Source organism: Theropithecus gelada, chromosome 4 (assembly GCF_003255815.1).
Source record: "Theropithecus gelada isolate Dixy chromosome 4, Tgel_1.0, whole genome shotgun sequence".
Taxonomy (NCBI): domain Eukaryota; kingdom Metazoa; phylum Chordata; class Mammalia; order Primates; family Cercopithecidae; genus Theropithecus; species Theropithecus gelada.
Genome location: NC_037671.1, coordinates 163,176,051 through 163,191,157, shown reverse-complemented (window position 1 = coordinate 163,191,157; position 15,107 = coordinate 163,176,051). Strand labels below are relative to the sequence as shown.

General features: G+C 39.7%; 1 protein-coding gene across 2 annotated transcripts in view; it reads left to right on the top strand.

The window, feature by feature from the left end:
* NHSL1 (NHS like 1) overlaps positions 1-15,107 on the top strand; it is a 150,862-nt gene that overhangs the window by 114,514 nt on the left and 21,241 nt on the right. For both annotated transcript variants that reach the window (XM_025384311.1, XM_025384312.1), the window contains exon 4: positions 11,009-11,201. In XM_025384311.1, the coding sequence (XP_025240096.1) occupies positions 11,009-11,201 (193 nt within the window). The remainder of the gene's footprint in view (positions 1-11,008; positions 11,202-15,107) is intronic.

Here is a 15,107-nt window from a genome sequence, read left to right as displayed (position 1 = left end):
ATTTTTGTATTTTTAGTAGAGATGGAGTTTCACTATGTTGACCAGGCTGGTCTTGAGCTCCTGACCTCGTGATCCGCCCACCTCGGCCTCCCAAAGGGAATCATTTTAAATATAGGGTGTGTAGAAGTCAATTTGGAGGGGAAATTCGATCTGGAAAACCTTTTCTTTTATATTTCCTAATAGGTTTTGAGGGGAGGGGTATGGTACAAAGAGCAGTGACTATATAGAAGAAGAGATGCATGAGTTAACAAATTATCAACATTAAAAGAAGTATTTCTTACAAAAATCATCTAACTTGCATTCAACAAATATTAAAAATCCATTATGTGCTTAAGATGAGTTGGTAATAAGGCAAAGGTTAAGGACATATAAATTAGAGAAGAGAACCTAGAGGACGTCTATTCTGGTTATTTACTCTGGCTAATTGTTCTAGAATAATTATCCTCATTATCCTAATGTGAAATACCAACTAGGACTCTATGTGTTATGGTATGAAGAAAGATGTTTTGCTAATGAGATCCACACGTATCTTTGATGTTCAAAGTGGGAATATAGTGTAGCAAGAAGAAAACTGTTTAAAGTATTTCCAATTGTATATGTTATGCATATCATCTAAACATAAACATGATGCATTGAAAAAAATGCCGTTGGCAAAGCAATTTAAAAATTCCAGAGAATAGGCCGGGCGCGGCGGCTCACGCCTGTAATCCCAGCTCTTTGGGAGGCCAAGGTGGGCGGATCAGGAGGTCAGGAGATCGAGACTATCCTGGCTAACACGGTGAAACCCTGTCTCTACTAAAAATACAAAAAGTTAGCCAGGTGTGGTGGTGGGCTCCTGTAATCCCAGCTACTGGGGAGGCTGAGGCAGGAGAATTGCTTGAACCTGGGAGGTAGAGCTTGCAGTAAGCTGAGATCGTGCCACCGCACTCCAGCCTGGGTGAAAGAGTGAGACTCTGTCTCAAAAAAAAAAAGAAAGGGAGGGAGGGAAGGAAGGGAGGGAGGGAGGGAGGAAATTCCAGAAAATAAGCCAGGCGTGGTGTTGCGTGCCTGTATCCCAGCAGTTTGGGAGGCTGAGGTGGGCGAATCACTTGAAGTCAGGAGTTCCAGACTTGCCTGGCCAACATGGTGAAACCCTGTCTCTACTGAAAATATAAAAATTAGCCAGACATGGTGGCATGCACCTGTGGGCCCAGCTACTCAGGCTGAGGCAGTAGAATTGCTTGAATCTGGGAGGCGGAGGTTGCAGTGAGCTGAGATCGCACCACTGCACTCCAGCCTGGGCAGCTGAGTGAATGAGACTCCGTCTCCAAAAAAAAAAAAAAAAGGGAAAGAAAGAAATTTGAGAAAATATCTTTTCATTCAACTCTGAAATGAAAGAGTATGCCATTGCTTTGTGTTCTATTTTTGACTTTTTTTCTCATTTCGGTTTTCAGCATATGCCAAGTACTGCCAAAGAGGTTCTTGCATTTGAAGGGAGGTCAGTTATCAGTGCCAAAATACTTACTGTGAGTCGATAGGGAATTTCCCCCTGCCATTATTGGAAGTTGTATTTGATGGTATGTTCACTGAATCTGGAAACATTCACAGAGTCCCCTTTGTCTTAGCAGAAAGGATATCAATCATGAGTTATGCAATCTCTTGTGTAAAATTCACCCCTAAAGAGATGTATTAGATCTAGATTTTTGGCAGTAAACAGTTGGCTTTAATAGTAATGATAGAACTCAAAATTTCCCTATTTCCTGTTATTCTTTGAACTGTCATGTCAGTTTCTGTTTTAGGCTTTGTTGATAACAAATGTTTAAATCAAAGGAAGACTTTGAAGAAAAGGCAGTAACCTTGCTGCCATACCCGTAAACACAGGAGGCTTATTTAACATGATGCTTGAGAGCATAGGTTTGGGGCAGCTTTTCCACCTGTCAGACCTCAGTGGCCTTGGATAAAGTTGCTTTCGTCTGTGAGGTTCAGTTTCCTCAACTGTAAAGAGATATAAACCACATGTTCTGGTTTGCTTAGGACAGCCCTGGTTTACAGCTGTTTTCTGTGTAATTATTAATTGCACCCGCTTTCAGTCTCAGAGGTGTTCTGGGTTTGATAAAATTACATAGTTACCCTACCTGCCTTGGAAAGGTTGAAGTAAATTAATGTTGTGAAACCCTTAGCACAGTGCCTGGCACATAGTAGATGCTCAAATGATGATAAGTGTTATTAAGCTGATTGGCATTTCAAACCACGCTTCAAAGAAAATAATTCAATAGACAATGTCTGTTTTTATAAAAATGTGGCCACTCTCCCAATCATCTTTTGTTCCACCCACATAGAATTTCCTGCCCAAGGCAATAAATTTGAGAGGTTTCAGCATCTACTGACAAATGTCTGATTGTCATGGCTTTACGGGTTATCTATGTGTGGAGCTACCATTGTTTATGCTATTGCTAGCTTGTTCATCACAGTACACGTTAGGATATAGAACTTTTTCACAAATTAGATCTTATTTTCCACAAGCAGCCCATGAAACAGATTATTTTAATACCTATTACTATTATTTTAATCTGGAAATGGAGACTCAGAAATATGAGATGGCTTTCTCAAGATCACATAGCTCGAAAGCACCAGGAGGCATGCGAAGGCGGGAGCTCCTTGCAGGAAGCATGCGAAGGTGGCTCTTTGCAGGGCGCATGTGAAGGCGGGGCTCCTTGGAGCTCATTTCTTTTCATTGTACCATGCTGGTTAAGCAAAAGGGCAAGATTACTCAGTTACCCCAATTCCTCCTCATTATGCCCGATTTTGTCATCTCTTACTCCTTTTTGACTTGTCTGGTATGCGTCACTCAATTGTTTTTTCCCCAAAAAATGTTTTTAAGAGTTACTTGGTCTCAGTATATGGATCCCGTTCTTGGCCTGGAGTAGCTTACAGTCGAGAAGTGATTACTCCGTATGCAATCATGTGTTACTGGGTCTCTGCGAGTAACTTCAGGACACTGTAGAAACACAAATGAGTCGATGCTCACTGCTCTGCAGTTATGGCACCTTCTTATTCTATGCCATTGCAGGCAAGAATGAGAGAATCGGGGTCGGTCATTCCCGGGCCTTTTTGCCTGCAAACCAGCAAGAGTGTCTCCAGTGACCCATTCCAGTTTCTCTTACTGTTTCTACTCTATAATCAGGGTCTATTCATACCTGCCTTCTCTTCTAGATTAGTGGACAGCATCCCTATCTTGTCGATCTCTGTGTTTCCAGTATGATGCCAAACACCTGGCACATGGAAAGTCTCAGGCGCCAGGGACTGTGCTCAGTGCTGTATGTGAATATATTCAGTATTTATTGCAACCATGCAAGGTAGCTTTGATTATGCCCATATCATGGATGAGAAAACTGTATCTTGGAGAGATTAGATCACTTGCCTAAGATCACATAGCTTTTAAATACTGAAACAAGATCTTTGTTTGTTAAAATACCTTTATTGAAGTATAACTTACATAAAATAATCTATACACATTTAAGCCTATGCATATTTAAAGTATACAACTTAATAAATTTGGACATGTGTACACACAGGAGACCATTGCCATAATCAAGACAGTGAATACATCTATTACCCCTAAAAGCAAAACCAGGATTTAAACCTAGACTTATGACTCCAGAGCTCATGTTTTTCACCCAGTAATGAGTGTATGGGGAGTAGAGCCTTTCCCACAGCCCTTTCTTCCTAACCAGTCTCTTATGGGGAATTTTGCATTGCTGAAATAATACAAAGAGTGTCTTTTACAACCCAATTGTCTATCAATTATGGAAGTGAATGAATTAGTACTGGAGTGGAATGTATACCCCAGTGAAATGAATGAATTATAGTTTCACACAACTACATGGATGTGTCTTAGAAAGATAATGGTAAGAAAAACACAAAGAGAATAATACTATTTTTGTAAAAGTCAAAGCAAATTTATGCACACACATACACACACACATATGCACACATATAACAAGGAATAATTAGGAACACAAAATTCAGGCTAGTGATCACCACTGGGGAAGTAGGGAGATGGGATGGGGCATGGAGGGAGATGCAGGTTATTAGTAATATTTTAAGTCATGGGTTGAGTAGTGAGTTCTTGAATATTCATTATGTTATGTGATTGTAATACATAACATAATGTATTATAATTTGTTATACTAAATAATTTGTTATAGTAAATATTTGTTATACTAAAATATGATTACAAACAATTTACTATATCAGTTAAACATATATGTTCTAATTAAGTATTTTCTTTGAGGAAAGGATCGCTTAATATGGGATAGCTAAGATCCAAAATATTTTAATTTACTGAGTGATAAGAAAGTTTAGAGCTCTTAGGGCCTGGTGCAGTGGCTCGAGCCTGTAATTTTAGCACTTTGGAGGCTGAGGCAGGAGGATGGCTTGAGCCTAGGAGTTCAAGACCAGCCTGGGCAACATAGCGGGACCCTATCTCTACAGAAGGCTTTCAAAAGTTAGCTGGGCATGGTGGCTTGTGCCCCTCATCCTAGTTATTTGGGAGGCTGAGGTGGGAGGATGGCTTGAACCCAGGAGTTTGAGTCTGCAGTGAGTTGTGATTGTGCCACTGCATTCTGGCCTGGGTGACAGGGTGAGACCCTGTCTCAAAAAAATAATAATGCAATAAAAATAAATGAAAAATAAATAAATTAGCCAGGCACGCTGGTGCACATCCATAGTCCCAGCTACTTGGGAAACTGAGGCAGGAGGATTGCTTGAGCCTGGGAATCTGAGGCTGCCGTGAGCTATAATCGCTTTGCTGCACTCTAGCCTGGGCAAGAGGGCAAGACCTCATCTCGAAAACAGCAGTAACAAAAGAGTTTAGAGCTCTTGATAAAGCAATTAGATTTAAGGTAAAGGGACTAATATAAGGCATATGAAAGAATGAACAATTAGGCGGGGCACGGTGGCTCACACCTGTAATCCCAAAACTTTGGAGCCTGAGGCGGGCAGATCACCTGAGGCCAAGAGTTCGAGACCAGCCTGGCCAATGTGGCAAAACCCCATCTCTACTACAAATACAAAAATTAGCCAGGCATGGTGGCACGTGCCTGTAATCTCAGCTACTTGGGAGGCTGAGGCAGGAGAATTGCTTCAACCTGGGATGCGGAGGTTGCAGTGAGCCAAGATCGCACCACTACACTGCACTCTAGCCTGGGCGACAGAGTGAAACTTCATCTCAAAAGAAAAAAAGAATGAACACTTAAAGTTACTTGATAATATGGATGTGGAAGTCACCTGTTGGCCATCATGGAGTTGCTGAATGAACCATGAACTGTGCTTCTACATGCATTCATTTCCACTACCCCCCACTTTTTCTGTTGTTGTTGGTGCCAGGAGGAAAAAAAAAAAAAGGAATACACAGAGAACAGAAATAAGTGAGGGTCTCTTGTGTCTTAAGTCTACTAAAGACAAAAGAAGCATATAGCCAAAAAAGGCTACAGGCGTTTTGGCACCCTATGAAACTATGAAGGATCTTGAAAACCAAGAGTCAACACAAGAGGTTTAATTCTGGGAGGAAGAGCATCAAAGACTAAGTGTCTTCCAAAAAGGACTGGAATGTATGTTGCTGTCTTCTTAAAGATACCAACTATATAGTTCTATATAGTTGATATGTTCTATATAGTGTCATCTGTTCTCTATTTTCATGTAATAATTCTAAATGAATACTAAGTTTAGCTCTGGCTATAATTCAATTTTCTAACTTTTACTAACAAATCAAAACAAAAAAGACTGAACTAATCTGTGTTTCTTAGTTAATCCCACTTTTGGATCAGTTCGCTGTTCTGAGAAAGAGAGCATATTTCATATCAGAATACATGGGAAGGCGGCCCTGCTTCAGGCCCCACACTGTCCGTCTGGTGGGAGCTTGTCTGGTTTCTGGGTAGAATCTAGAAGTCTCTAAAATGCAGGTCTTCCAGCATCCAGAAACTACAAAGTAACTGTCAGTGTTGCCTGTTTCTCTCCCTTTCTGAATGAAGCAATTTGACACAAGGAATCTGGCTTATGTTTCATTTGTGACTCTCCATTCCGTCCAGGACCAGGATATGGGGTATTGGTGAACATTATTGACCAACTGGCAGATCCCAAAACTACATTTAAGTTCTGAGAGCAAGGCAATTTAAAACTCAATTTTTTAAAAAGTCACCCTATATTGAGGGATTTCATTAACATGAAGCATTTGAATGCTAGTTGGGTCATTCTGTTCTCTGTTTGGGGAGATTGAGTTGATCAAAACATACAGCTAGTAAATGACAGTGCCAGGATGTGCTGGTACACACAGTTTTTTTTTTTTTTTTTCTTTACTTGTATAGAGTTTCAAAAGGTTTTGTTCTTATTTACAGCTATAAAGGGAGATTTTGTTTTGAGACCGGAAGACCTAGTAATTTATTGTAAATATTGCCACATTGTTATTTTACACTGTTTCACAGGAGAGACTTTGGGGTCAGTTCTGGTTTCTAATCTCAACTGCCCACTTGTGAACTTTCCAAAAGTCAAGTTACTTTACTCCTTTGAGTCCCCACTTCCTTATTATTAAGGCAAACACCGTGAAGATTAAATGAGATACATTCTATAAAGCCCCCACCAAGGGCAAGGCATATAGCCATCAATTACTAAATGGTGGGCCTTCTGAAGCTCAAATTCTGAAATAACCTTCTATGCAATTCTGATTCAAAGCTTCATGGAACTTATATTCTTGTCGGAGAGTCAAGATACATAAATAAAATGTATGTGTACTGGTTGTGTGTACTAAAGAGAAAAAAGAAAGAAGGGAAAGGGGATACAAAATATTAGAAAGAGGTTGAAATTGAATAGGATGAACAGGTAAGACCTCAATAAAAGAGGACTCTTAAGGGGACCTAAAGAAAAAGAAGGGGCTACCTGTGTGGATGTCTACAGGAGGAGCATTTCAGGCCATGGAACAACAAGTGCAAAGGCCCTGAGGCAGGAGTGTGCATGGAAGGTACAAGGTACAGCATGGAGGATGGCGTGGCTGGAGTAGAATTAATATGGGAGAGAACAGTAGGAAATGCAGTCAGGGAGATAACAGTGGCCGGCTGGTAGATCATGTAGGGTCTTGGAGGTCATAGTAAGGACTTTGGAGGGTTTGAACAGAAGGGCAACATGATCTGACTTATATTTCTAAAACGATCCCTTTGCCTGCCGTGTTGAGAGTAGACAATTAGAAGGGGAGGAGCAGGGGAGGATGGTCAACAAGGGCAGAAAAATGGAGATAGTTAAGAGGCCTGTGTAATAATCCGGTATTACTATGTCCATCTTAATAGGCTAATCATGTTGTGTTCTGCTATTGAAATGAGGGGGGTGTTTCTGTGCCCCTGCTGTGTTTATACACACTGGGAGGCATGAGAGTCATATCATCCTGGAAGTCATCCATCCTGGTGTTTTACTGTCCTTTAGTAGAGTGTGAGACCTAACAGTCACATTTGTGTATAACTCTATCTGTGCCCTGCTTGGCTGGGAAATTTTCTTGTAAGAGAAAGGAGCACTTTACAAAATGGACTCTCTTTGTCAGTTGTCATGCTGGAGTGATCCCTGGTGATTGTCCCTACGGGGAAGTGCTGTTTCATTATGAGAGTTATCGATTCTGACACTATCAGTCAACTAGAAGAAAAGTAGGTTAGTGGGGCTGATGAGCACCATTGAGATGCTTCCAAACGGTAGACAGTGCTTCATCCTGCTCCCACAGTAGACGTCATGTGGAAAAGGGAGCCCTTGCTACAGGGCATAGAGAGCTGTAGCCTGAAAGCGTTATTTTTCTTTCCTTTAAACCTTTCTGGTTAGGATTTGCTTCTTATTGCCTTCAAGCTTTATACTATAATTCAAGGCTGCCTGAAAAATTATATTTATGTGTATGTAACGGGAAATTGGAGTAATCCTCTAATTTACTAGCTTGAGATTCAAACTCAGACATGTGGCCCTTATACAAACTGCCATGAAATTCTTCAGTGATATTAATTTTAAGTGTGTGTGTGTGTGTGCATCTTAAGGGTAGAGAATATGTGTTACAAATCAAACTTAACAAGTGTCACAACTGCAAAAAGGCTGGAAATAATTGATTTACATCAGTATGGCTTAGCTGCTGCTGACTCAAAACCCCTTTGATTGTCTTTAAGGATCTGTGTGAGTTTTGACCCCTTTAACCAGAATCAGATCAAGTATCAATGGTTATAGTGCAATTTAGTATTATAAGACGCCAACAACATGCTCAGTTTATAAATTGAGTATATTTGTCAATTTAATTACAAACATTATTTCACATTTTCCTTAGGTGGAAAAGAAACTGGATGATCATTTTATGTGTTTTATGTATTAAGAACATCAAGTAAATGTATTGAGATATCTAATTATATGATTTATCTTTTCCACATACCTTTATTATTATTAGTCTTCTTGGTAAAAGAAAAAAAAGTGAGCACATGTCAGTTCATGACTTTGCTTTTCTAAAGTAATATTTATGTCAGCACCACCTTCATATCCATGATTTTTTTTTTTTTTTTTTTTTTGAGACAGAGTCTCGCTCTGTTGCCAGGCTGGAGTGCAGTGGCACAATCTCGACTCTCCTGCCTCAACCTCCCGAGTAGCTGAGACTACAGGTGCACACCATCACGCCCAGCTAATTTTTTTTGTTTTTTAATTTTAGTAGAGACGGGGTTTCATCATTTTGGCCAGGATGGTCTCGATCTCCTGACTTTGTGATCTGCCCGTCTCAGCCTCCCAAAGTGCTGGGGTTCCAGGCATGAGCCACTGTGCCTGGCCCATATCCACGATATTTAACAGTCATAGACACTTTCACATTTATCATCTTATTAGGTCTTAAGAGCACCTCTGTGGATGCACAAAGGTAGGCTGGGTAGCCCCATTTTACAGCAAAGGAAACATCAAAGTTTAGGAAGAGACTCAGGTCTTTGGATTCTTAGTCTAGGGCCCTATCGCCCATAGCAAACTATTTTCATTAGCTCTTACATAGTCTTTTTCAGATTTATAGAGCTCCAGTGGTTGTAGAATAAATACAGATTTTTGCAGCAAGATGAATGCAGTTGCAATAAACAGTGATGACTGTGTTCTTGTGTTTGAATTTTTTTTTTTTTTTTTTTTTTTGAGACAGAATTTTGCTCTTGTTTCCCAGGCTGGGGTGCAGTGGTACAATCTCGGCTCACTGCAACCTCTGCCTCCTGGGTTCAAGCAGTTCTCCTGCCTCAGCCTTCCCAGTAGCTGGGATTACAGGTATGCGCCAGCATGTCCAGCTAATTTTGTATTTTTAGTAGAGACAGGTTTTCTCCATGTTGGTCAGGCTGGTCTCGAACTCCCGACCTCAGGTGATCCGCCCGCCTTGGCCTCACAGGGTGCTGGGATTACAGGCGTGAGCCACCGTGCCTGGCCTGAATAACCAATGCATTTCTTTATATTTCTCATCTGTGTCCTCTTAGAGACTTGCATTAAATCCAGAAAGATTAAAACATGCCTTGTAAAGTTAGATGAAACATAATGTTAAATGAAATAAATAGGTCACAAAAGAGAACAGACAGTGTGATTCCCTTTACAGGAAGTTCAAATATAGGCAAAACCAAGCTGTGGTATTAGAAGCTGGGATAACAGTTACCCTCGTTTGGGGATATGTGGTTGGGGTAGGAGGTGTATTGAACTGGGTGCTGGTTGTACAGGTATTCCCTTTGGGAAGGTTCACTGACTTTTTATTTTCCAGTAAAATTCTTTCTAAAAGCTTTACTTTCATAAGTGGTAATTCCGTTTAAATGCTTCAGACTTAAAGAGCAGTTCTTACACATTTATTTTTTATTATAAGCTGTTATTTCCCCCACAAAAGTCGATTACCCTTTTTTGTTGTGTTCCTAAGCACCCTGCACTCATTCGGCCTTCTCGGAGCATCTTAGTCACAGAACCAGCTGCCATGGAGCCAGGTTGAAGTCCATCATAAAATGCTTGCCAACACAACTTTCTTGATTACAGTTTTTAAGGTGTTATGGGAAAGAAAGGTATTGAAGAAGGGCTCTTCAGTGAGGATGTTAATCTGTATCAAAACAGACAATGCTAGAAATGTTTTCATAGAATTTTGATATGGCTCAGAGCAGAGCTTTAGTCAACTCCTTATAATTTAACAATTTCACACTGATTTTCTCCCATATAAATGGCTTCACAAGAGCACAAGTAGTTGAACAACAATAGCTCTATCATTTTTGAAATGTCCTTGAAGTCAGACCCTGAAGGAAATAAGATTGAGGCTAGAAATTACTTTGAGCAAAACTAAATTTTAATAAAAATGGAAACTGATGGCCACAGCCATGTTGTTTTTCTCCAGGCTTCTAACGTTAAACTAAACCCATGAGCTTTCTTTCCTTCTTTCTTTTTAAAAATTTTTTTTGAGACAGAGTCTCACTCTGTTGCCCAGGCTGGAGTGCAGTGGCACGATCTTGGCTCACTGCAACCTCTGCCTCTTGGGTTCAAGCGATCCTCCTGCCTCAACCTCCCAAGTAGCTGGGATTACAGGTGCTCACCACCACCCCTGACTAATTTTTTTATTTTTAGTAGGGACGGGGTTTCACCATGTTGGCCAGCTGGTCTTGAACGCCTGACCTCAAGTGATCCACCCACCTCTGCCTCCCAAAGTGCTGGGATTACAGGCATGAGCCACCGTGCCAGCCATTCCATGAACTTTCTGACCACAGTAGATAGAGGGAAAGCAGAAAGGACTTCAAAGATTTTGTGGGTCAGCAGAACCTTTTGCAGTCCTCACAGTTTACAGACTAAGGCCGGTGTGAATCATGAGTATTACAGGTCAGACTCAAGAGGCTGAGCAAACCATTGCCTCTGTTCCTAAAAGCGACCAATTATTTTGGCTTCTTTTAAACCAATCTAATTTTTTTAAAAATAAGAAATATATTTTAAAATGTTTCTGCCAGCTCTTTATACACTGTGGCTGCTGCTTCTTTTTTCTCTGCAGTGTTCTCTCTCTTCATCAGAAGAAGAAAGATTTATTTCCATCAGGAGACCTAAAACACCAACCTCAAGTGACTTCTCCGACCTTAATACTCAGACGAACTGGACCAAGTCGCTTCCACTGCCAACACCAGAAGAGAAGATGCGACAGCAAGCCCAAACAGTCCAGGCTGATGTGGTGCCTATTAACATAACTGGTACGCTTTGCTAGCCAGACAGGTTCAGAATGTACTTGGGAGAATGACTACAGCTTTTTGATATACGCTGTTAGCATTTCATTGTTGTATCAAAGGTGAATAGCTGTGGTCCAACTTCATGCTCTTTGTTTAATGAAAGGAATATTGAAACTACATATATGTGTGCATATGAAATATCTACTGCTTGTTGGATCAGAAGACTATGTCGCCAAACACTGGTGTCAAAGAACTCAGTGGTCCAACCATTCATCTTAAGAGTGTCTCTTTTAATTAAATTGCTTTTTAGTAAGCCTTTGGTTATATAGAAACATCTTGTAAATGTGGTCCTAGGTATGAAGAAAAAGTATATATTTCCCTTCTAAAGGGTTAAGTAATATTTACAGAAGTAAAGAAATAATTATTTTGTGATGTTTCTAATGATAGATTTTCTAGAAATTTCCTAAAGTAGAAAAAAGGAGACATTACTTATTCAAAATTTCTTCTGAATATAAAATTTTCAGAATATGTTATATTAAGCTAGACTACAAATATTAATTGCCAAACCTGAAATTCAAGTTCTTTTGGAATATTATACTCAGCCTGTAATCATTTGTGACAATTAAGGTGACAACAAGGTACATACAATTCAAAGATGATCTTTCATGAACTTAGGAGAGCTGCTAAAAAGATAGCAGAATTGGCTGGGCACAGTGGCTCACACCTGTAATCCCAGCACTTTGGGAGGCTGAGGTGGGCGGATCACATGAGTTCAGGAGTTCGAGACCAGCCTGGCCAACATGGTGAAACCCTGTCTCTACTAAAAATACAAAATTAGCGGGGCATGGTGGCACATGCCTGTAATCCCAGCTACTCTGGAGTCTGAGACAGGAGAATTGCTTGAACCCAGGAGGCAGAGGTTTCAGTGAGCCAAGAGATTGCACCATTGCACTCCAACCTGGGCAAAAAGGAACAAAACTTCACCTCAAAAAAAAAAAGAATCAAAATTTTCCTGCTTTATCACCTCCATAGACCACAAGGAGCATGGGTTAATGGTTTGGGGAGGGCACAAAGTGAAAATAGACATGTGAAGAGTTAATAGCTTCAACTATTAATTGAATTGTATGTTCGATGGAAATAGATGACTAATAGTAGTCATTGATAAGCAGGGCCCTTAAGGCCAGAAGCTGACAAAAAAAACTAGGTGATCAAAAAGAATGAGTTTTCCTGAACATTTACTCTGGAAACCCATAGCATCCTTGCTGTGCTTCTGAGGCTACTGCTGTTAGAAAGCTTTAGAAAGCTTTTTGCCATGGCATTGGTGAGCTTGTAAGGGGCTAATAGCATCTTCATAGTCACTGCAGATTTTTTTTTTTTTTTTGAGACGGAGTCTCGCTCTGTCGCCCAGGCTGGAGTGCAGTGGCCGGATCTCAGCTCACTGCAAGCTCTGCCTCCCGGGTTCACGCCATTCTCCTGCCTCAGCCTCCCGAGTAGCTGGGACTACAGGCGTCCGCCACCTCGCCCGGCTAAGTTTTTGTATTTTTAGTAGAGACGAGGTTTCACCGTGTTAGCCAGGATGGTCTCGATCTCCTGACCTCGTGATCCGCCCGTCTCGGCCTCCCAAAGTGCTGGGATTACAGGCTTGAGCCACCGCGCCCGGCCGCAGATTTTTTTTAAAACCTTCCCGGATATTTAGAAATTACATTTAGAACTCATATTTTAAATTCCATAGAAATTTAATAAATAAGTACATGAATTATTTTCAGTTTAGTATATATTTTTCCACATTTATTTTACTTAAATCTTAAAAGAATAGCAGGACATTTTAAGCCATTTTCTCAGCAAACAATGTTATTGATCTTTCTGAATATGCTTCTTATTTACCTAGATAATATTTTTTAAAGATTATTTTTAAAAGTATAACTATGTTTTAGAACAAAGTATAATGTTTACTGGTCAATGAAATACATGTCTGCTTTTTTCTATAAGAAAATGAATTACACTATTTGATTGATTAAATGCAGCAGAAATGTAATTACATTATATATAATTAAGTGCCTATGAAATAATATTATAAGATAAGAAGATTGTGCAATGAAATATGACAATCCTTAATGGAATTAAGGTGAAATGCATTATCTTGAGATTAAGAGATTTAAAATAGAGTAGAGTTTCAAGAATGAAGAATTACTTCCAATGAATTACATTGTCACAACAGAAGACAGTGTCATGTCTCTAAGCTTTAATTCTATCCTATCTGATGACTAAGTAGAGATGAATTAGAGTTTAAAGAGAGGCCTTTAAAATGCTACACAGGAAAGGTGAATGACAATAAACAAAGAGCAATATGAGTTATGTCAAAATGTAATTTACTTTTAATCAAATGATTAACATTTTGCAGAAATGCTAAAAGTAAATATAATACCTAATCACATATTGATCCATTTCTACATCTGTGTGTTCACATATATACACACATATTTCTTAAAGAATTATTTTTCTAATCTGTTATAAAGAAACAATACATTTAAAATTTTTCACTTTTAGTGGTTGAGTTGACATAGGTTATACAGCTTCCTGCTTTTTAAATTATATATTTCTAAAGTCCTAGAAGATATTTGAGATTAAAAAAAAATTCCTCTAGGGAACTGTCATGTGCTCATTCGTTGGGGTGAGCATTGAGCCTCGAGTTTGATTTTCCTAGTAAGGCTCAGCAGGAAAAAAAAAGTGGCAATAAAGACATCATTTCAAATCCAGAGTTCAGCCCACCATGCATAGAGGTAGAATGTTAGCACCACGAGCTGCTGGCTTGAAAACTGATTTAATCCCTTTAGTTATAGTCTTGTGGGCACTCAGCATGTTCTAAAACTTGAAGAGGAAAAAATATTTAAATTAATATGTACATATAAATATGTTCTATAATCTGCTATGTGGGATAACGACTCTTCCACCTGGAAGATAAGTGTATTGGATAAACATACTTAAAGAATTTTTACAAACTGGCTTTATACTGGTGTTTGAGCTATCCAAGTTTGTTTCTTTTTTTTTTTTTTGGTTTTAAATTTAACATAGTTTAATTGAGCAATGAACAATTTGTTAATCGGGCAGCCTCCAGAGCCAGAGTATGCCCAGAGACTTTCAAGTATATTTCTAAATAGTAACCATGACTGATGAATGCCATTTTTCAATTAAAGGCAGTGATTAAATTCAACAGATATTTATTGAATAACTGCTTTGTGCCAGGCATTAGCTGAGTGCCATGGGGGATGCTAAAGTACATGCATCACAGTCTGTACCCTCAAAAAATGTATAATCCAGCAGAAGATACAGACTTTTTTTAGGTCATGATGCAAGATCAAGCGTTTGGTGCCTTCAATGACGTGTGTCTTAGATGTTCATCCTCAAATGGTTTGTTTCTTAATTTTCTTGGAGCTTGGGTGATTTTATCTTTTGTCTAGGAAGCAAAACTGGAGACTAAATGCAACTTTCTTTTAATTTTTTTTTTTTTTTGGAGATGGAGGTCTCACTCTGTCGCCCATGCTGGCATGCAGTGGCGCAATCTCGGCTCACTGCAACCTCCGCCTCCCAGGCTCAAGCGATCCTCCCACCTCAGCCTCCTGAGTAAGTGGGACTACAGGCACATACCACCACACCCAGATACCTGTTTTGTATTTTTGGTAGAGACGGGGTTTCACCATGTTGCTTAGGCTGGTCTTGAACCCCTGAGTTCAAGTGATCCACCCACCTCAGCCCTCCAACGTGCTGGGATTATAGGTATGGGCCACCACACTGGCCTAAGTGCAACTTTCTGTTAATGTTTTGTCGGTTCTTAATGTTTTGATACAAGGAAGTTTTTTCTGCTGCAGGGAATTAATGAAGCACTGCATTGTGACTTGCCTCTCACATGCACCATTTATGCCATTGCACTTA